Source organism: Marmota flaviventris, chromosome 18, assembly GCF_047511675.1.
Source record: "Marmota flaviventris isolate mMarFla1 chromosome 18, mMarFla1.hap1, whole genome shotgun sequence".
Classification (NCBI taxonomy): domain Eukaryota; kingdom Metazoa; phylum Chordata; class Mammalia; order Rodentia; family Sciuridae; genus Marmota; species Marmota flaviventris.
The window spans coordinates 14,616,027-14,634,480 of record NC_092515.1 but is presented as its reverse complement, the minus strand read 5'-3'; the positions used below and the strand labels follow the sequence as shown (position 1 = coordinate 14,634,480).

At 58.4% G+C, this 18,454-nt stretch overlaps 3 protein-coding genes across 8 annotated transcripts; 1 reads left to right on the top strand and 2 right to left on the bottom strand.

Annotated features, from left to right (window-relative positions):
- Positions 1–30: 30 nt before the first annotated feature.
- Positions 31–2,853, bottom strand: Ccer2 (coiled-coil glutamate rich protein 2). The gene is made up of 5 exons (XM_027941487.2): positions 2,326–2,853; positions 2,092–2,132; positions 1,864–1,951; positions 1,113–1,633; positions 31–343 (listed from the first exon to the last, which is right to left on the bottom strand). Exons 1-5 carry the CDS (start codon positions 2,372–2,374, stop codon positions 254–256), a joined length of 789 nt encoding a protein of 262 aa, XP_027797288.2. The 5' UTR covers positions 2,375–2,853; the 3' UTR covers positions 31–253.
- Positions 2,854–2,950: 97 nt separating this feature from the next.
- Sars2 (seryl-tRNA synthetase 2, mitochondrial) lies at positions 2,951–14,491 on the bottom strand. Of its 4 annotated transcripts, none has more exons than XM_027941482.3 (16): positions 14,162–14,486; positions 9,952–10,047; positions 8,319–8,348; positions 7,747–7,887; positions 7,619–7,673; positions 7,038–7,101; positions 6,725–6,830; positions 6,087–6,134; positions 5,753–5,861; positions 5,462–5,507; positions 5,290–5,377; positions 5,099–5,208; positions 4,482–4,575; positions 4,318–4,410; positions 4,134–4,199; positions 2,951–4,058 (listed from the first exon to the last, which is right to left on the bottom strand). In XM_027941482.3, the coding sequence occupies exons 1-16, from the start codon at positions 14,477–14,479 to the stop codon at positions 3,915–3,917; spliced, it is 1,608 nt and encodes a 535-aa protein (XP_027797283.2). In that variant the 5' UTR covers positions 14,480–14,486; the 3' UTR covers positions 2,951–3,914. The 4 variants fall into 4 exon arrangements, 1 of the variants encoding a protein (XP_027797283.2); XR_011705300.1 differs by having other exon boundaries at positions 4,033–4,058; positions 4,318–4,426; positions 5,134–5,208; positions 14,162–14,491; XR_011705301.1 differs by lacking the exon at positions 2,951–4,058 and having other exon boundaries at positions 4,318–4,426; positions 14,162–14,488.
- A 7-nt stretch (positions 14,492–14,498) lies between these two features.
- Positions 14,499–18,120, top strand: Mrps12 (mitochondrial ribosomal protein S12). 3 transcript variants are annotated; one of them, XM_027941489.3, is made up of 3 exons: positions 14,499–15,046; positions 16,978–17,077; positions 17,322–18,120. In XM_027941489.3, exons 2-3 carry the CDS (start codon positions 17,059–17,061, stop codon positions 17,690–17,692), a joined length of 390 nt encoding a protein of 129 aa, XP_027797290.1. In that variant the 5' UTR covers positions 14,499–15,046; positions 16,978–17,058; the 3' UTR covers positions 17,693–18,120. The 3 variants fall into 3 exon arrangements, with proteins under 3 accessions (XP_027797290.1, XP_027797289.1, XP_071460740.1); XM_027941488.3 differs by lacking the exon at positions 16,978–17,077 and having other exon boundaries at positions 14,543–14,726; positions 14,979–15,046; XM_071604639.1 differs by lacking the exon at positions 16,978–17,077 and having other exon boundaries at positions 14,564–15,046.
- Positions 18,121–18,454: the final 334 nt, after the last annotated feature.

Below are 18,454 nucleotides of genomic sequence, written 5' to 3'. Positions count from 1 at the left end.
CAGTGCCACACGCCAGGCGAGGTGGTTTTCTCTGTGCTTTATTCACTCGGAGGTGGCAGTGGGCCAGCTGGCTGGGGGGGTCCTGAGCTGAGACGGCCCAGACCCCGCCCAGCTTGGACTTGTCCCCTCAGGATTGGTTCAGAGCACACCCTGCCCCCATCATGGTGGGGGCTGGAGTGGAGTGCCAGGTGAGGTGGGGGCTTGGGGCCAACAGTCCTAAGCCATTGGGTGTGCTGGGGGGGCAGAGCCAGGGTCAGCCCTCCCTCCTGACCCCCTCCCCCAGCATAGCAGCGGCCTTCTGCAGCTCCTCCCGCACGTGCTCCAGCCGCTCCAGGTCGTGCTCCTGGTGGGACCAGACACCGGGAGTCACAGGCAGGCCACCTCAGTGGTCACCTGTAAATGGAGGCCCTGTCTCTGCTCACGATGACGGGCCACTGTGGTCATCCCAGTTGTTGCCACATCCCATCTTGGTGACACAACCCCAGAAGAGAGGTTGGCCAACGTGACCAGTAGGGAGGTCCATGTGGACTGTCGCAGCCAACAGGAGCAGCCACAGGACTGGCAAAGGCGCCTGATTTGGGTGACCCATTTGGGATATGATGGCCATTTTGGTTACTACCACTAAGCATGGTGACGCGGCAATGGTGTCCCCCTCTAGCCCAGATATGCAGCGGCTTTCATGTGGCCGGCCTGCGCATTGTGGACTGGCAGTGACGGTTAACTGAAGTGCCTCAGGGGAATCATGGTGGCCCTTCTGGTAACTGTGGTCTCAGGGGAGCCACTGTGGCCCAACGGAGGCCTTGCTTGGGTGTCGTCCTGGTCACTCATTTGTTGTGTTTTGTTTGGTGCCAGGGATTGAACTCGGGGCCCTCAGCCACCGAGCCACGTCCCAGCCCTGTTTTGTATTTTATTTAGGGACAGGAGCTCACTGAGGTGCTTAGCGCCTCGCCATGGCTAAGGCTGGCTTTGAACCCGGACCCTCCTGCCTCAGCCTCCCGAGCGGCTGAGATGACAGGCAGGGCCACCACGTCTGGCGGTGGGTCTTGCCATGTGGCCCAGCACTAGCAGCTTGTTTGGTGACCTGTCTTGGAGACCCCCCCTTCAGCACTCACCTCCCTCTCTGAAGCCTCTTGCTGCTTGGCCCCAGGGCTTGGCGGCGGCTGCTGCTGGTGATGGTGGCGCGGCAGGTCCCTGTGCCCCTCTCCTCTGCCCGCCTCGGCCCCCTGCCACAGGCTGTGGTGCCCACCCAGCATCTTCAGCCCTTTCTCCTCTGCCTTGAACTGGGCCGTCTCCTCATCACTGGCCTTCTCTGTCACCTGCCTCTGGGGGCCCCCTCCGCCCTCCAGATGGTGCTTCCACAGGTCCTCGAAGGTCTCCATGGGGCCGCTCTCCTCCTTCTCCTCCTCCTCCTCCTTCTCCTCCTTCTCCTCCTCCTTCTCCTCCTGCCGGAGCCGGCTGTGCAGCTGCTCCTGGACCTCGGACCTGTGGCTCCTCTCGGCCGCCTCCTCCTCTTCCTCCTCCCTCACCTCCTGGCTGCTCCGTGTCTTTCCAGCCTCCCGCTTCTTGAAGTCCCCACCCAGCAAGGCTTTCTCCTCAGGTGACAGGCAGCCGTAGGGCTCTGTGTCACACATCTCTGGCGGAAAGAGACGGTGCTCTCTGTGCCGCACACCGGGAAACCCACAGGGGGACTGTCCAGGACGGGGAGAGGGGCCAGCTGCAGGGCTCTCTGGCCCAGCCCGTCCCTCTGCAGGAAGCCTGCCGGGTGACCAGGCCAGACTCGGCTAGATGGGAGCCCTGGACGGGAGGACCCAGGCAGAGCCCTGGTGGGGTGAAGCGGGCTCCGGGGGACCCGGGCCTCCTTACCTCTGTGGAGAAGAGCTGTGCAGGGTCCTCTCTGGACCTGGCCCAGGGTCAGCACCTCTGTGACCACCTCTGCCAGACAGCGGGTCAGCTGGGGATGGGGCAAGGTGTCAGGGGGGAGGTGGAGGGCAGCGGAGGCGGAGAGGAGAGTGACTGGAGGGACGGGGGCAGTGGGGGTGGAGAAGGCTGGGAGGGGGGAACCCAGAAGGATGGGGGGTCCACACGTCTCACCTCCTCCTTGGAGGGCCTTGGTGCCAGGGGAGCAGCCGTGGCTGTGAAGAAGGGTGATGCTGTCCTGGGTGCTGACCAGCTTCCCGGCCACCTCACCCTCCCCAGCCCGCCTGCCGGGTGCACTGTCCCCACCCGCAGTCCAATCAGAACCGCTGGGGTCACCACCCCAGGCCCCGCTCCCTGGGCCAGCGCCAAGGCCACCCACCCCCTGACCCCTGGGATGCTGGCGCTCACCAGGGCCCAGCAGCAGGGCCAGCAGCGGGGGCAGCGTCAGCAGGAGCATGGCAGAGGCAGGCTGGGCTGGGCGCGTGTCCCCGGCCCCTGGTTGTAGGGCCAGGTGCCAGAGCCTTATAACCAGCGCAGCTCCCCGCAGGGAGGGGAGTGACCCTGCTCCGCCCCTCCCGGCCTGCGGCACAGGGACAGCTGTGGAGCAGCCCGCCTACCCCAGACCCTCAATTATTCATGGGGACCTGCCTTGCACACCCCCACCCCCAGCTTCCAGGCCTCGGGCGCTGTGTGCTCTTCTTTGCGGACACAGGGGCTGCTTCTTGCGGGCCCCAGCGGGAGGAGGCCCTGGGTTGAGTCCAGGCACAGCCACTCACAGACCCACCTCGGCAACCATCCTCCTCATCTGGGAAGGAACCTCACTGGCTCAAGAGGCCGCAGTTGGGCTCTGGCCTAGGTCCCAGTCCTGCCACTTGCCAGACAGGCAGCCCAGGGACAATGGCTTAACTTCTGGCATTTCTGTGTTTATAAAACAAGGTTGGTGACAACCCACTCCACAGCTTGCTGGTGAGGGTGAAATAGTGTGTACGGCACGTACGGCAGTGCCCAGCGCGGGGGACTGCAGGGTCTGCACACCAGTCCACTCCGTTTTATTGAGCACCTTCTACAGGCCAGCTCCCCTCCTGGGCCCTGGGGCCACAGCAGTGAACAATCTGGCCAACACCCCAGTCCCGAGGGGGTGACGAGGACATACACACAGGTTACGTAGGGAAGGAGAGAACACTGCAGTGAATGACAGAGCACAGTCGTGGGGCCATGACAACTTCGTCCTTTACTCTGATGGAGCCGTGAGGGCTCTGGGGAGGGAGGGGCAGGCCCTGACTTGGGGGTTCACAGGGAGTCAAGGAGACAGCCGGCTTCTGTGATGATCCAAGGAGGAGACACTGGTCAGCAGGACTGGCAGAGGGCAGGGAGGAGAGGGCATGACAGGCTGTGGCAAGATTCTGAAGCTGGACTGCCAAGGTCACTGATGAGCTCGACAGGGACGTGGGAAAAACTGCTGAGGAAACCTCAGGGTCATTGCTGGAGCCGGGGACAGGGGTGAAGCGAGGTGAGTTCCAGCGGCCAGTAGAGGCCTGCCCTGGGGGGCGGGGACGAGCTCGGCCTCCTCAAAGCTCCTGGGGGCCCGGGGCACCTGCCTATGGTCTGGGGTTGCTGGATGCTGCCAGCCCAGTCCTCACAGCCACAGACCCCCGATGTCGGCTGGGACCCCCTGCCGTTGCCCAGTGCCTCCCGGGTGGCCCAGGCTCTGCCCCTGCTCACAGCTGCACAGAGGCCCCTGTTCTGGCCATTTATTGAGGACCTTCTGCCCAGCACGAGGGAGGAAAGGAGATGGAGGACAGGAGTCGGTCCTGCCTCCTGCTGCGGGCCCCAGGAGCAACAGGTCACTCAGGGACTCAGAGAGGGCGGGCAGGGGAGGGTCAAGCCTGGAGCCGGGGTGTGAGTGACTCAGCCATGAGGAAGGTTCAGGAAAATAGGTCCCTGGGCCGGGCCTCTGCAACCCAGGCAGCAGTGACAACCGCTGGTGTGCGACGTTCTCAGCTGGAGGCCGCCTGGCCAGGGTCTCTGGGCTTCCGGGGTTGGTTGGGACCAATGTACTGGAGAGGCACGTGGGTGGGGGCCGAGATCCGATCGGTGCCGAGGTAGGGCTGGAGCGCAGGGGGCACGAGGACAGAGCCATCCTGGGGACAGAGGAGGCCTCAGGACACTGCCCTGCCCAGCCGGCCCCCTCCCTGGCGCTCGGGCTGGACCCACACCTTCTGCTGGTTGCTCTCCAGGAGGGCGATGAGGAGGCGCGGCACCGCGCAGGCCGTGGCGTTCACCTGGGGAGAGACGGCTCAGGTCCCGGGCCCTCGCCCCGACCCCTGACCCCCCTGGACACCCTGGCCCCGGGAGGCCGCTGGGGAAGCTCTGGGGAGGCTCTGGGCGGGCGGCCCTCACCGTGTGCGCGAACCGCAGCTCCCCGGCCTCGGTGCGGAACATGATGTGGAGGCGGCGGCTCTGGAAGTCAGTGCAGTTGGAGGCGCTGGAGACCTGGGGGTGGGAGGGGCTGAGAAGGTGGCCACAGGGGCTGGCTGTCCTCCCGCGCCCGCCTGAGGGCTCACCTCCCCAAAGCGGCCTCGGCCGGGCATCCAGGCCTCGATGTCGAACTTGCGGTAGGCGGGAAGGCCCAGCTCCTGGGTGGGCATGTCCAGGACCCTGCGGCCAAGGGCAAGGCCTGAGGAAGGCTGCGGCTGAGGGGAGCAGCGGAGGCCACGGAGGACAGACAGTGGCAGAGGGGAAGGGGTGGGCAGTGGTGTGGGAGAGGGTGGCACAGGAGGAGGGCGGGGCGGGGGACTGGTGGAGGGAGAGAAGGCCGAGCCCCGCAGCCACCCCCCCACCAGGAGCACCCAGCTCTATAAGGTCACCCGGAAAAAAGTGCCTTTCTCAGCTTTAGGGACGCGGGGACAGTGACGCCTGGGTCCTCCCTTTCCTGCCTGCTTTCCACTGGATAGAAAGAGGCGTCCTGGGCCTGCAATGGAGGCAGGGCCCTGGGGACAGGAGCAGCCAGGCTGCGTCTGCTCCCGGGAAGGACGACAGTGACAGACAGACATCCTCGTGGTCCTGTAAGCCTCATTCGGGAAAAAGGAGGCAAAGGAGGCTCCAGATGGGGGAGCACCTAGCAGGTCCTTGTCCTCCTCAGCCCCGCCCTTGGCCACCCCCCAAGTGGCCCTCTCCGCACCGGAAGTGCAAGCCCAGCTCCGTCAAGATCTCCACCTGAAGGGACAGGAAGTCCTCCAGCAGCTGCGAGCTCTGCTCCAGCCCGGGGCCTGTCACTCCAAACATCTCCACCTGGGGCAGGGAGGGCACAGGGGTCAGGAGGCCAGGGGTGGGCGGGGGACACCCCTGCCAGCCAGCGCCAGCTGTGCCGACCTTGGTGAAGTGGTGCACGCGGTACAGGCCCCGGGGCTCCTTCCCTGTGTCCGTCTCGGCCCGGTAACAGGTGCTGGAACAGACCATCCTGGTGGGGAACAGGTGCGGTCAGACCAGGCAGGACAGAGTGAACGTCACAGGTTGGGTAGGGTCTAAAGGAACTGAGTGTCACCTGACTGGCAGGTCCCTGACAGCCACAGTGTGGTCCATGAAGTAACCTGGGAGGAGAAGGGGGCAGGATGGGGTCAGCTGAGGCTGCTGCTGCCCACAGGGTGACATTCAGAAAGGCATTCCTCTGGAAACAACGCCAGGTCAGAGTATGTGGCTGGACTGTCACTGTTGAGCAGTAAACAACCTACACAACCGTACATGTTGGCCCTTGTCCTAGGCAAGCTTCCCCCATCACTGTGTGTTCCCTGACAATCCTGCCATTCCTCACCGCTCCATCTGGGTAGGCGCTCACCTGCGAGCCCGACCTCGGCCGTGCCAGCCAAGTTGAGGTCTTCGAAGCGGGAGGGGTCAATGTTGTAAATTTGGGACGGGGTGGCATTTGGCGTCATCCCACAGCCTTCCTGGGGGAAGGCCATGGGGTCAGGCAACCTGGGTCTCCCCTAGTCCAAAGTCATAGCCCCTGGTCCCCCACAGAAGCATCGGGAATCATCCTGGCCTCCCAGTTATGGCCTGACCCCCTCGACTCAGCCCTGGGCACTATCCTCAGGGGGGCTGCTGGTCCCCCTGCCTCAGGTCCCCCTGCCTCGGGTCCCCCACACAGGGCCTGCACCCAGGGCTTCACTCACGAACACGGCTCCTCGGAGAAGGTCTGGCACCGTCATGGGGGTGAAGCCCTGTGGGGGTGGTAATCGCATCAGGACCCAAGCTCAGTCCAGAGGAGGGACATTGCAGAGTGAGCCGGTGGCACCCCTTGTCACCCCCAAGCCCACCCCACTGCAGGGAACAGCTGAAGGCCTGAGCAGGGGCCTGGGCCTGGGTGTCCCCGTGCTGGGGCTCTCGGCTGCAGTCCCTTCAGCTCCACTTCCCCCTCGTGGTCCCACACGGGCGGCTGGAGCTGTCATTCACAAGCACAGATCTGACTGTGCCCTCCCCAGTGCCCTCACGAGAGGGCCAGTCCCTCGCCAGAGCCAACACCCCTGCAATCAGCCCGCTGCCCCAGGCTCCCCAAACCCTCCACATACACCGGGCAGCGAGGGGCGGGGCTACAGCGCAGCCGGGAGCCAGCTCCGTGCCCAGCAGTCCCGGCCTCACATGGCCTCCCCACTCCAGGCCTCGACCTCCCGTCTCTAACGCGGAGTGACAGCACTCGCCTCGTTAGGTATCACAGGAATCAAGTCTGTCCAAGTGCAAGAGGGCTCCCAGAATGGCGACTGTTGCCGGGCACCCTGAGCCCCCCCAGGTGGCCCCCCCTCCTGGCCCGTACCCGGTGGACCAGCTTGTTGAGGGTGAAGTTGACCAGACCGTGCTGCAGAAGGGCCCCTGCCCCGCGGAGGTAATAGGAGCGGTGGCCGGACACGTGGGACAGGCGCCTGGGGGACAAAAGACAAGCGGGTGCACATGGGCCAGGGCTGGTGGGGAGCGGCTCGGCACCTGGGCGAGGCCAGCTGCCAGGCAGGGCTGGCATCCAACATTCATGCTGGGCAGGGCCCCGGCCCTTTCTCATGCACGCAGAGCCCAGGGCAGGAGCGGGTGCCAGCTGCCAGGTGGGGACAGCAGGTACGGGGACAGGGCCTCACTTCTGACGGATGATGTCGAGCTTCTCGCCAATTTCCAGGTGGCCCCGGGGTTGGAAGGAGAAAGCTGGATGTGGGTGGAAAGCAGAGGGGTGAGGGGAAGGAAGGGGGAGGAGGAGGAGGGTCTGGGGAGGGGGGAGAGCGGGCGGAGAAAGGGCGAGGAGGGGAGGGGGGAGGCCAGGGAAGGAAGGGGGGAGACCAGCTGGGCGGGACGCAGGGGGATGGGGGAGAGCGGGGGAGGGCTGGGGGGAGGGGGCAGGGGTGCAGGAGGGCGGGGAAGGGCTGGGGAGGGGGGGGTGGAGGTGGGGGGAGAGTGGGGGAGGCCCAGGGAGAAAAGCTGAGGAACAGGGACCTGGAAGGACAGGGAGGCACAGGAAGGGAGAGTGAATCAGGCAGGGGGCGTGCGCAGAGGCGGGGAGGGGGTGATGGGGGAGGGGGAGGGGGTGTGGGTCTGGGGGAGGGGAGGGGGAAGGAGCTGACAACTGACAACTGCCCAGACACCCAAGCCCTCAAGACCAGAAGACATGCTGCCCCCCCCCAAGCGCCCGGTCCAGACAGCGCCCTGGGCCTGGGGCCTGGCCCACCTGGCTTTTCTCCGACTACATGGAGCACTCGGGCCTGGCTCTCATCCCCGATGGGCTGCAAGGAGACAGGTCGTTGCGGCGGGCGGCCTGGGGGCCGGTCCTCCCCCGCCACCCAGCACGGCACTCACGGCGTCTGGGTGGGTCTGGTTGGGCAGCCTCAGCGCCCGCAAGTAGAACCGCTCCTCGAGCTGGGTGATCCTGGGGTACAGGGGCGCGAGCTTCTTCCGGATCTCCCGGCCACGTGCCCGTAGAGCCTGGTATTGAGGGTCCTGAGGAGGGAAAGGGGGTCAGCCCGGACAGAGTGGAGCCCCCAGCCACGGACCTCAGTCTCCCGCAGGGCCTATGGGACCCTTCTTCTGGCCCCGCATCCTGAGCCGCCTCTCAGGAACCTCCCCCACCACACGGCAGCTCCAGGGACATCCTATTGCTCTGGCCACCGGGACAGGCTCAGAGACGGACATGTGACCTGAGATGAACTCATGAGACCGACCCCAGGACCTGACTGGAGCCACCAGGACTGTGTGCCTGACCCCTCGTCCCCTTCCCCAAGGGGACGACGCTGGGCTGGGGATGCCAGGAAAGCACAGCAGCCACACCCGAAGGAGCCGAGGAGCCGGCTCTCCCACTACCACCATGCTGCCTCCCTGCCCACCCACCAGGCCCACCAGGCCCACCAGGCCGAGGTGGACGCCCTGGGTACCTGCTGCACTTGGCTGCTGTCCTGGTTCACCTGGTGGAAAGAGATGGGGGATTAGCAGGATCAATGCGCAGGGTGAAGGTCAGCCGAGGCCAAGGGATCTGAGGCTCTGTGGTCACTGCTCCGCTGGGGCCTTCCCCCTGTTTCTGCTGGGAAGCCACAGAGGCCAGGCGACAGTGACCACACCTGCGGCTGTGTTTGTTTATTTATGTGTTTTCATTTGGGGCATACCTTAGTTTTCTCAGGGGGGCTCTACCACTGAGCCACGTCCCCAGCCCTTTTTACTTTTTATTTGATTCTTGCTAAGTTGCCAAGCCTGGCCTTAAACTTGAGATCCCCTGCCTCAGTTTCCTGAACGTCTGGCATTGCAGTGTACGTGACCGGCCGGCTGCAGCTGCATTTATCCCCTGCCCCTCCTGCCAGGCTCTGGGTGACAGGCCTCACATGACCTTACCTCACGGCCACTCGGTGAGGCCAGCGCAACGTGATCCCCATTTGGAGATGAGGAAACTGAGGCTCAGGGAAGGAAAAGTCTGAGAATGTGGACCCAGAGGCCTGCACCCAAGGGCTTTGGATGTTCTGAACCTTCCATGATCCAGAGCAGCTGAGGGCATCAGACAGGTGTGGGTCTAAATGCCAAGGTGCCCACCAGTGCTGTGCCCTTAGGCCAATCTCTTGCCCTCTCTGGGCCTCAGTCGCCCCATCTGTGATGTGAGACGATGGCAGGGCCTCCCTGGCAGGGAGCTGGACAGCTTCTCCCTGAACACTGCAGTGAGCTCCGCTCACTCATGAGGCCACCTGCCTCATGCACAGCCCAGGGCCCTGCACAGGGAGATGGAGTCCCTGGGGGGCGAGGCCTCTGCAATTCCTGACTGCAGGACTGAGGCACATCTGCCTCTGGGGTCTCAGTCTCCCCAGATGAAACCCTGGGCTGGCACTGTTCCTGTCGCAGAGCTGCTGCCAGGATGAGGAATCTGGGCAGCACCGGCCAGTGCCTGGTGTGCACTGAAGGCTCTGTAATGTCTGCCATGGGGGGACGGGACCCCGGGCCTCGTGCTCTCTACCACTGAGCTGCAGCCCCAGCCCTGAGGTTGTTTTCGAGCCCTCTGTGGCAGAACCTCTTGGTTTCCTAACCTGGGATTCCTGCTTTCCCCTTCCCCATGGAACCTGCTCCACTGGACCCTCCCCAGGCAGTCGATGGTGCGTCCAGCTGAGGCTGACTCGGAGCAGCCTAGGCCGGCAGCAGGGCCTCCATCCCCCTGCTGATGACGGGTGTGGCGTGGGGCCTGGCCCAGGAGACTGAGGGGTCTCTGCTTAGGGAACCGTCTCCCTGCTCCTGGAAAAGGCATCAGGCCAGAGAAGTCTGTTTCCTCCCCTGGCGGAGTCAAGCAAGGCGATGGCGCACTGCGGCAGCCACCATGGAGCTGAGACAGAGACCGAGGGCAGGCAGGGCACCGACGCTGCAGGTGCAGAGGGACAAGGGCCTGGCGGGGGCACGGGGAAGAGCTGCTAAGTCACCCTAGGGATGCCGGGTCCTGGCCACTGTTCCGTGAAGCTGTCGTGTGCACAGGTTCAAGCGCCTGTACTGGGAGGGACCCTCACTGCCGCTCCCCACCCGCTCAGGGCCCATGCTCACCAGCAGGGCCCGCACGGCCTCTGTCACAGCCTCCTTCTCTGCCTCCAGGCTCCGGATCTGCTCTCGAAGCTGCCTCAGCTCCTGCCACACTGCAATCTGGGGGTGGACGCAGGACGGGAAAGGTGAAGCCCTGGCTCCCCTCTGCGGCCTCGCCCTGCTGGTCACCTGGCCCGGTGGTATTCCCAGGCAGAGGCCCCCCCCCCCTGTCCCCAGCAGCCTTTCTCCCCACCCCCACTCAGAAGAACCTTTCCTGATGTTTTGGTGGCACGTGGGGCCCCAATGAAGACAAACTCCACCCTCCCTGGCAGCTGCTCTTGTCCACGTGACCAAGACATGGACGTGCCTGTGACTCTTGGGTCACCTCCCTAAAGATAAGACCCCACCCCGGACTTTCTTTTGCTCACTCCCCTTGGACTAGACCATGGACCCGGAGAAAGGCCGACCCCTGCAGAAACCGATTCCAGGCTTAAGGAGTGACCCAGAGTAACGGGTGTGGACTGCGCGTCAGTGTCCCCTGATCCAAGTTTTTTGGGTTTTGGTACTTACTGGGGACTGGACCCTGGGGTATTTACTGCTGAGCTACATGACCACCCTTTTTAAAAATTTTGAGACCGGTCTCACTAAGCTGCCCAGGTTGGCCTCAAACTTGGGGTCCTCCAGCCTTAGCCTCTGAGTCACTGGGATCAGACATGCACCTCTGCACCCAGACTGTGTCCCCGGCCCCCCAAAATTAATATGCTAAAATCCTAAATCTCAACGTGAAGGTATTAGAGGCGGGGCCTTTGGGAAGTCCTGAGGAGCGCAGTTAGTGCCCTTGTAAAAGGGATCACAGAAGCTCCCTCCCCTCCCACCAAGAGGACGCGGAAGATGACATCTACGAACCAGACACCAAATCTGCTGGTGCCTTGACCTTGAACTTTCCAGTCTCCAAAACTGAGAAACAAATCTGTTTATATAAGCCCCCAGGTCTGTGTGTTGTTACAGCACCCCAGACTATAGCAGTGAGTTGTAAATTAACATTTAGGTTTCTAAACTAACACTCCAAAAAATCACAGTATGATGTGCGTGACATAAAGTCTACCATTTTACCATTTAGAAGTGTACGGCTGAGTGAGGTTAAGTACACTGCGGAGGTGCCATCGCCATCGTCCAGCTCTAGAATGGCTCCATTTTTCCCAACTGAAACCCTGTCACCCTTGAACAGGGACTCCCCAGCCCAGCCCTACCCCAGGCCCGGTCTCTGTGAGGTATTCCAGGTATCTCACAGAAGTGGAAAAAATGCGACGGTTGCCCTTTTGTCCTGAGCAGAACGTCTTCAAGGACCACCTGGGCCGTGGCACGGGTCAGGATTTCCTTTTTAAGGATGCGTGAAATCCCACAGCGCGTGCACGTCTCACTTCCTTTCTCACTCATTCATGGAGGGACACTCGGTTGCTTCTACCTCACTGCTCCTGCCAACAATGCTGCTGTGAACGCGAGTGAACAAACATGTGTCTGAGCTTTCCGTTCTTTTGGATAATCACCCAGAAGGAGAACGGCTGGACCACGTGGTGATTCTGTATTAACTTTTTGAAAACTGGCAACAGGACCGTGGCAGCTCACTGTTTTACACTTCTATCTGCGATGTAGAGGACTCTAATTCCTCATAACATAATTCTTGACAATGTTTATTTTTCTGTCCCCCACCCCATGATGGAGAAATGGAAAATGCTCTCTCTACCCTGAGCTCCACCCCAGTCCTATTTTGTTCTTAAACAGCCATCCTAAAGGGCATCTGTCCACTTTCTGCTTTTATAACAAAATACCAGAGGCTAGGTCATGTATAACAGAAAGCAGATCATGGTTCCAGAGGCTGGAAGTCCAAAATCAGATGACAGCATCTGTCGAGGGCCTTGAGCTGTGGCACAACTTGGCAGGAAAGTGGAAGGGCGAGTGGGTGTGAGTGAGACAAACGGGAGCGGTGGCCTGTCTTTATAAACACCACTCTCAAGGGCTGGGGCTGGGGCTCAGCGGTAGAGCGCTTGCCTCGCACATGTGAGGCATTGGGTTTGATCCTCAGCACCACATAAAAATAAATAAGCAAAATAAAGAAATTGTGTCCATGGATAACTAAAAAATATTTTAAAAAACCACTCTCACGTCAGGCTCAGTGGCTCACGCCTGTAATCCCAGCTGCTCTGGAGGCTGAAACGGGAGGATTACCGGTTCAAAGCGAGCCTCAGCAACAGGGAGGCACTAAGCAATTAAGTGAGACCCTATCTCTAAATAAAATACAAAACAGGGCTGAGGATGTGGCTTAGTGGTTGAGTGTCCTTAAATTCAATCCCAGGTACCTCTCCCCCCCCAAAAAAAAAAAAAAACTACTCTCAAGATAACTGACCCATTCTGGAGGGAAAAGTATTAATCCCTCTTAATGTCATCGCCTCTGAAAGTTCCCCCTACCTCTTAACGCTGTTATACTCAGGATCAATATGCACCATGAGTTTTGGAGGAAACAAACCACATCCAGATCATAGCAGGGTCTAATCAATCACTTTAAAAACAAAAGTGAATTAAAAAAAAAATTTCTTCACACATGCTAAGAACAGAAAACTTTGGTTTCAATTGTGGGTGTGTGAAATGTATTTCTTACTTTTGGCCACAAAGACTGGAAAACCCTACCAAAGATTGTGACACTCTAAGTTACCTTCCATTACGCATTGGCTCTTGTAAACACTGGTCCCTCCACTTGGAACACACCTGTTTCCTCAATTTCTGGATCTCACGCAATCCACTAATCTTTACCTAATGCCACCCACCTCCTGAGCCCTCTCAGACATGCTCTACTTTGCCTCCACAGCACTTATCACAGATTATAATTACGTATTTATAACTGTATGTGAAATACTTCTTTAACTAGACTGAACTCGGATCATCTTACTCATGGGAGAGAATAATGGAGCAAAGACTGGATTCTGGAGTCAAGACAACACAGGTTTGGGGCTGGGCTTGTAGCTCAGTGGTAGAGTGCTTACCAAGCACATGTGAGGCATTGGGCTCGATCCTCAGCACCACATATAAAATAAAATAAAGGTACTGTGTCCAACTACAACTAAAAATTTTTTAAAAGATGAAGCTGGGGATATAGCTCAGTTGGTAGAGTGCTTGCCTCCCATGCACAAGGCCTGGATTCGATCCCCAGCACCACCAAAAAAAAAAAAAGAAGAAGAACACGACACAAAATTCCCTCCCACTCTGTCACTTACCAACATCATGATCTTGGGCAAGTTCACCTCTCTGAGCCTTAGTTTCCCCTCTGATGTAATCAGGGAAATAACAGCACTTAGTTCATAGGGCTGTTGCAAAATTAAGTGAGGCTAAAGTCTAAAAACCATTTAGAACAGGCTAGTAAAGAATCCAAGAAAGGCTGGTAAGACTTGGGGACCTCATTATATTCAGCCCACCTCTAGATACACGGTGACCCTGGTTCTAGTTTCCTAGCATGTAATGTTATACAAGTGCGAGTGACGTTAGTATTTATTCACCGCCTTTTCTCAACGCCTGGAACACTGAAACGCAGTAGGCGCTTCTTAAAACACCTGCTCAATGAAACCATTCATTCATTCTTTGGTTTGGAACCAGGGACTAAACCCAGGGGCACTCACCACTGAGTCACATCAGCTCTGTTTATGTTTTTGAGATAGGGTCTTGTTGATTAGCACCGTGCTAAACTGCTGAGGCTGGCTTTGAACTCGCGATCCCCCTGATCCCCCTGCCTCCAAGCCGCGGGGATCGCAGGCGTGCACCACCGCGCCCAGGGAAGCGTCCATTCTTAAACTCTATTCACCTGCTCGTTCCTCGCTCTCTCCAAGAGCTTCACCCCTCATCCCCATCTGACTCACACCCCGTTCCTAATTTTCTTTGAGGACTTAGAGCAAGCCCGGCGAGAGGCTGGACTACAGAGGATCCTGGTAATAGTCAATTCCTAGAGCACAGTGGGAACCCAGGGCACATTACGAAACAGACGCAAGATGGCACAGAAAGCATCTGTGGCATATAGTAAGGTCTTAACATATAGCAGGGACAAGCGCCACATAAGTGAGTGCCAAGCACAACATACTGGCTAAACTCGAAAAGAAACTAAAAATTCCTGCAAATAGCTGCCCCCGGCGCCCCCTAGCCACCGAAAGCACGTCTTGCAAGCCCAGTCAGCTGGCGCAAGCGCACTCACGATCGCGGGCAGATCAGCCGGCCGCAACTCCCCCTTGCGGAGGTCCAGGGCACGCGCGACCTCTTCTGGGCATGCGCACAGAGGCTCCATATCCAGCTGAGGGAGAGCGCTATAGCCCTCGCGCGCGTGCTCGTACAGAAGGTTCCGGTCTGGTTTCTCTGCAGCGAAACTCCTCCTTGGGTTCTGGCTGGAGACACAGTTTCCCTGGGGCCGAAGCCCTCGACGAGCCAACAAAGGCCACAAACGCCGAGCCATGGACGCAGCCATCTTGGACTGGGAACAAAGAGTCACACACTCTTTATCCCGCCCACTCCGCATTTACACCAATTAAAAAGCAGCTCTACTGCTCGGGATGAGCCAATCAGACTCTGGAAGAGATTATCTTTCCAGTGCCTTAAAAACTGTTCAATGGGGAACGTGGACTGGGATAGACTCTTCTGTGGTCCAATCATCGTCTGAGCCCCACCCCGCCAGGGACGAATGAGCCAATCACTGTCTCCGTAGCACCCGGAAAGGGCTTGAGGCACTGTTCAGCGTGTCTGCGGACGGTGCGAGGGTCGGTGAGGTCAGTGCAGTCCTTAGCTCTTGCCAACCTCCCCGGCCCAGTTTCCCCTTTCCTTCTGCATGCGGACGAGGGCGTCTGGGTCCCGGGGATCCTGGTCAGAGCGAGGCTAAATTTGCGAAAGGACTCTGGCTGTGTGGTTAGACCTTTAGAGGAGGCTCCTTAGGTTCTGAGAGCGGGACTGGGAGAGTCTGACACCTTTTGCGACTACGGCCACTTTATCCTCCTTTCTGAGTCTCTTAATCCCTAACACAGGGACCCACCAAGCGGCAGGATGTCCTGGTCATATCTTCTCCGTGGTCTCAACATGGCCCTAAGTCGTGGTAAGTTGGGGGCTTGGGCTGCAGGGACAGAGTTCTCCTCCTTGGGACTTGAGCACCTCTGTCAGAGCCCCGATGGAATCAGTGAGTTTAAATCAGTTCGTACCTGGTCCGTTTCTGGGGGGGATGTGGGTGCAAGAGCAAGAGGTGGTGGGAGGTAGATGCACTGATGTTTACTATGACTATTACAGTCATGCCCCGCATAACGACGTTGAGGACCATATACGCAGTGGTGATCCCATTAGATTATATTGCCCAGTGATGTCCTAGCCTTCTTAGTTTAAGAACAACATAAGATCGCACAACAAGGAAATTGGCTACGATTTGGGGTGCTGAGGCATACACCTGTAAGCCCAGAGACTTGGAAGGCTGAGGCAGGAGGATCCTGAATACAAAGCTAGCCTCAGCAATTTAGCGAGGCCCTGAGCAATTTACTGAGACCTGTCTCAGAATAAAACATAAAAAGGGATGGGATGTGGCTCAGTAGTTGAGCACCCCAGGCTCAGTCGTTGGTACCAATGGGAAGAATAAGTGGCCAATGTCTTCTCACTTAAGTTCACCTGACTCTATTTGTTCCTTCTGCAAGTTATTATTAAATACCTCTCATGGGTTAGACATCCAAGCAAGGCCTTTAGCCATTCATTCAATTGATGTTTATCCTGAGCCTACTAGGTGCCAAGCACTGAAGGAATTTCTCAGGCATCCTGCCCTCTGAGACATTTCATTCACCTATTTACTCTGCCAACTTTTCTTAAGCCCCTCTGTTTGCCATTCCCCGAAGATCACAAAGGTGGGCAGGACAGGCCTGCTCCCTGCCTTGGGAATCAGAGCTAGCTGGAAATGCATTGATTCGTGGTAGTGTCATACACACTACTGAGGAGGGAGACATGATCATAGTGCCCAGGAAGCAGATGAGGAAACCGAGGCACTGTCAGGCCAAGAATCTTGCTCAAGGACTCATCACTAGGCAGTCACTTCTAGAAATGACTCATTCCTTTTGAGGATTCTGCTGTCACTTTTTTTTTTTTTTTTTTTTTTTTTTTAGTTATAGATGGACATATTCCCTTTATTTTATTTATTTATTTTTCTATGGTGCTGAGGATCAAGCCCAGTGCCTCACATGTGCTAGCTAGGCAAGCCACTCTGCCACTGAGCTACACAGCCCTCTACTGTCACTCTTACAGAAGGAGACACGGGAGTTGACAAGAGGCCAAGGGCCTGCTGGATATGTAGTGTGAAGTTGTGGTGCTGATGGGGTATCTATGCTAGTGACAGAGAGGAAGAGGAGGTGGATAGATGTATGACACTGTAACCTCAGCCCAAGAACTTGCACAGGGCCCAGTGCTCCCCATTGCTGCTATGTCTGTATTATTGGGGCCAAGACATAGTAGGTGCTCAGTGAAATTTTGTTTCTGAGAAGCCAGTTGTCTTTGAATCTTCTTATATCCTACATCGAGTCTATGAGTAAATCCTGGTGGTCTTCACTGGAAATATATCTACCTCCCCTACCACCTGCCTTTTCTTAGACTACATCACAGTCACAATGGTCTCCTCTTTGTTGGTGTTGGGGACGTGGCTGGAGCAGCATGAGAAAATGAGCCAGTGGGCAGAGAAGTAATGGGCAGATTGTACCTTGTGGGTCACCTTTCCCCGATGGCGATGGAGCCACCGCAGGGATCTGAATAGGGGAGGGATATGAGCTACTCGCATTGTGACTCCCCCTGGATGTGTGCTCAGGAACAGGCTGAAGATGCAGGGAGACCTGGGAGCGGGAGAGGTGCGATTAGCCCAGGCTGAGGACGAGGCTGGGGCAGACTCAGATGGGCGCGGGCAGGAGGGAGAGAGCTGGTGGGTTCTGACCTTAGGTGAAGGCAGAACTTCCAGGGTGTACCCACAGGTTGGGCAGGGGTTTAAGAGGGTCACAACACCTCCAGGAATACCCAGAGGGCTGCGGCAGTGATGGCACAAGTGTCTGTCCCTGCAACACGGTGTAAGTGCTCGTGCTCCGTGTCACCATGTCTAAGCAGCATTCAGGTGAGCGCCTTTTTTGAAGAATATCATGAGTTAATTTATGTAAAATGCTTAAAACAATCTCATGGGAGGTGGTTGCTCAGTAAATAGCTGTCATCTCTGTTGTCCCTAATGCCCCCAGAGGTAAGCCAGTGTGGCCAGGTAAAGTGCTTGGGCGGATGCCAGGACACCAGCGTGGAGTTAGGATGCTGTCATCTGTGTGCTGGGGTGATAACCCCTTTCCACTCTCCCCGCTGTATCTTTCCAGGCCTGGCCCTGGTACCCCAGCTCTGCGCCACCCGCCCCATGGCTACACTGAACCAGATGCACCGTCTGGGGCCCCCAAAGCGCCCGCCCCTGCGCCTGGGCCCCACGGAAGGCCGGCCGCAGCTGAAGGGCGTTGTTCTGCGCACGTTCATCCGCAAGCCCAAGAAGCCCAACTCCGCCAACCGCAAGTGCTGCCGCGTCCGGCTCAGCACAGGCCGCGAGGCTGTCTGCTTTATCCCCGGGGAGGGCCACAACCTGCAGGAGCACCACGTTGTCCTTGTGCAGGGTGGCCGCACCCAAGACCTGCCAGGAGTGAAGCTCAAAGTTGTGCGGGGCAAGTATGACTGTGGCCACGTGCAGAAGAAGAAGTGACCAGCCAGTGCGCTGAGGCCTGGGCACCTGCAGAACAGGGACGTTCCTTGTGGGGTCTCCAGCGGGTCCTTCAAAGTCAGCTCTTCCTGTTCTAGAGGCAGCCGGTCCTGGGTTCAAAGCCCAGCTCTGCCTCTTCCTTCAGGAGCACCATAGCCCATAAGGTTCCCTGGGTGCTGTCAGCACCCTTGGCTTCTGTGTTTAGAGTTGGCCTGAGGGGCCTCTTCTGCCATCACCTGGGAAGCACACAGGTCCCCACGGTTGTGAGGCAAACCGTCCCCACCTTTCTGCAGCATTTGCCCTCTCACTGTGGCCCTGGCAGCTGCCATCCTTTCTGGGCCTCAGTTTGCTCTTCCAAAAAATAATCCCATTTGCAGTATCCCCTCCGTTTCGTTTGGTGAAGATTAAACTACATGCCTCTGTGTACAGTGCATGTGTGTAGGGCTGTTCTAAGCTTTGAAGTCAAATAGGCAGCACTGAAACCCTTCCCACAGGTCGAGCGAGGGGCAGGGCACAGACAGCCCCACCCTCGAGCGTGGGCACTGGGCAGTGGCAGCCACTCATTGAGGCTGAAGGGTGCTGAAAGGGTTTAACAGCCCCTCAGAGTTCAGCAGAGCATCTTGCTGGGTCTGTAGACAGGATGCTGCCTGGTTCATGAATTGCTAACAAAAGCCAGTTACATCTTTAAAAAAGAAAAAGGATTAAACGGGGTGTGCTGCCTGACTCCATGTAGTGACTCACACGCCTGGGTTCAGCCTATAGCGG

Coding starts and splice junctions, on each gene's coding strand:
- Mrps12 (XM_027941488.3), top strand. CDS start 14,998: ATGTCCTGGTCATATCTTCTCCGTGGTCTCAACATGGCCCTAAGTCGT. Junction 15,047..17,321: donor CAACATGGCCCTAAGTCGTG/GTAAGTTGGGGG, acceptor GTATCTTTCCAG/GCCTGGCCCTGGTACCCCAG.
- Ccer2 (XM_027941487.2), bottom strand. CDS start 2,374: ATGCTCCTGCTGACGCTGCCCCCGCTGCTGGCCCTGCTGCTGGGCCCT. Junction 2,133..2,325: donor GGCCCTGCTGCTGGGCCCTG/GTGAGCGCCAGC, acceptor CCTTCTTCACAG/CCACGGCTGCTCCCCTGGCA. Junction 1,952..2,091: donor CAAGGCCCTCCAAGGAGGAG/GTGAGACGTGTG, acceptor CCCCATCCCCAG/CTGACCCGCTGTCTGGCAGA.
- Sars2 (XM_027941482.3), bottom strand. CDS start 14,479: ATGCGGAGTGGGCGGGATAAAGAGTGTGTGACTCTTTGTTCCCAGTCC. Junction 5,508..5,752: donor GGCCGAGGTCGGGCTCGCAG/GTGAGCGCCTAC, acceptor TTCTCCTCCCAG/GTTACTTCATGGACCACACT. Junction 4,576..5,098: donor GAGCTGGGCTTGCACTTCCG/GTGCGGAGAGGG, acceptor CCTTGGCCGCAG/GGTCCTGGACATGCCCACCC.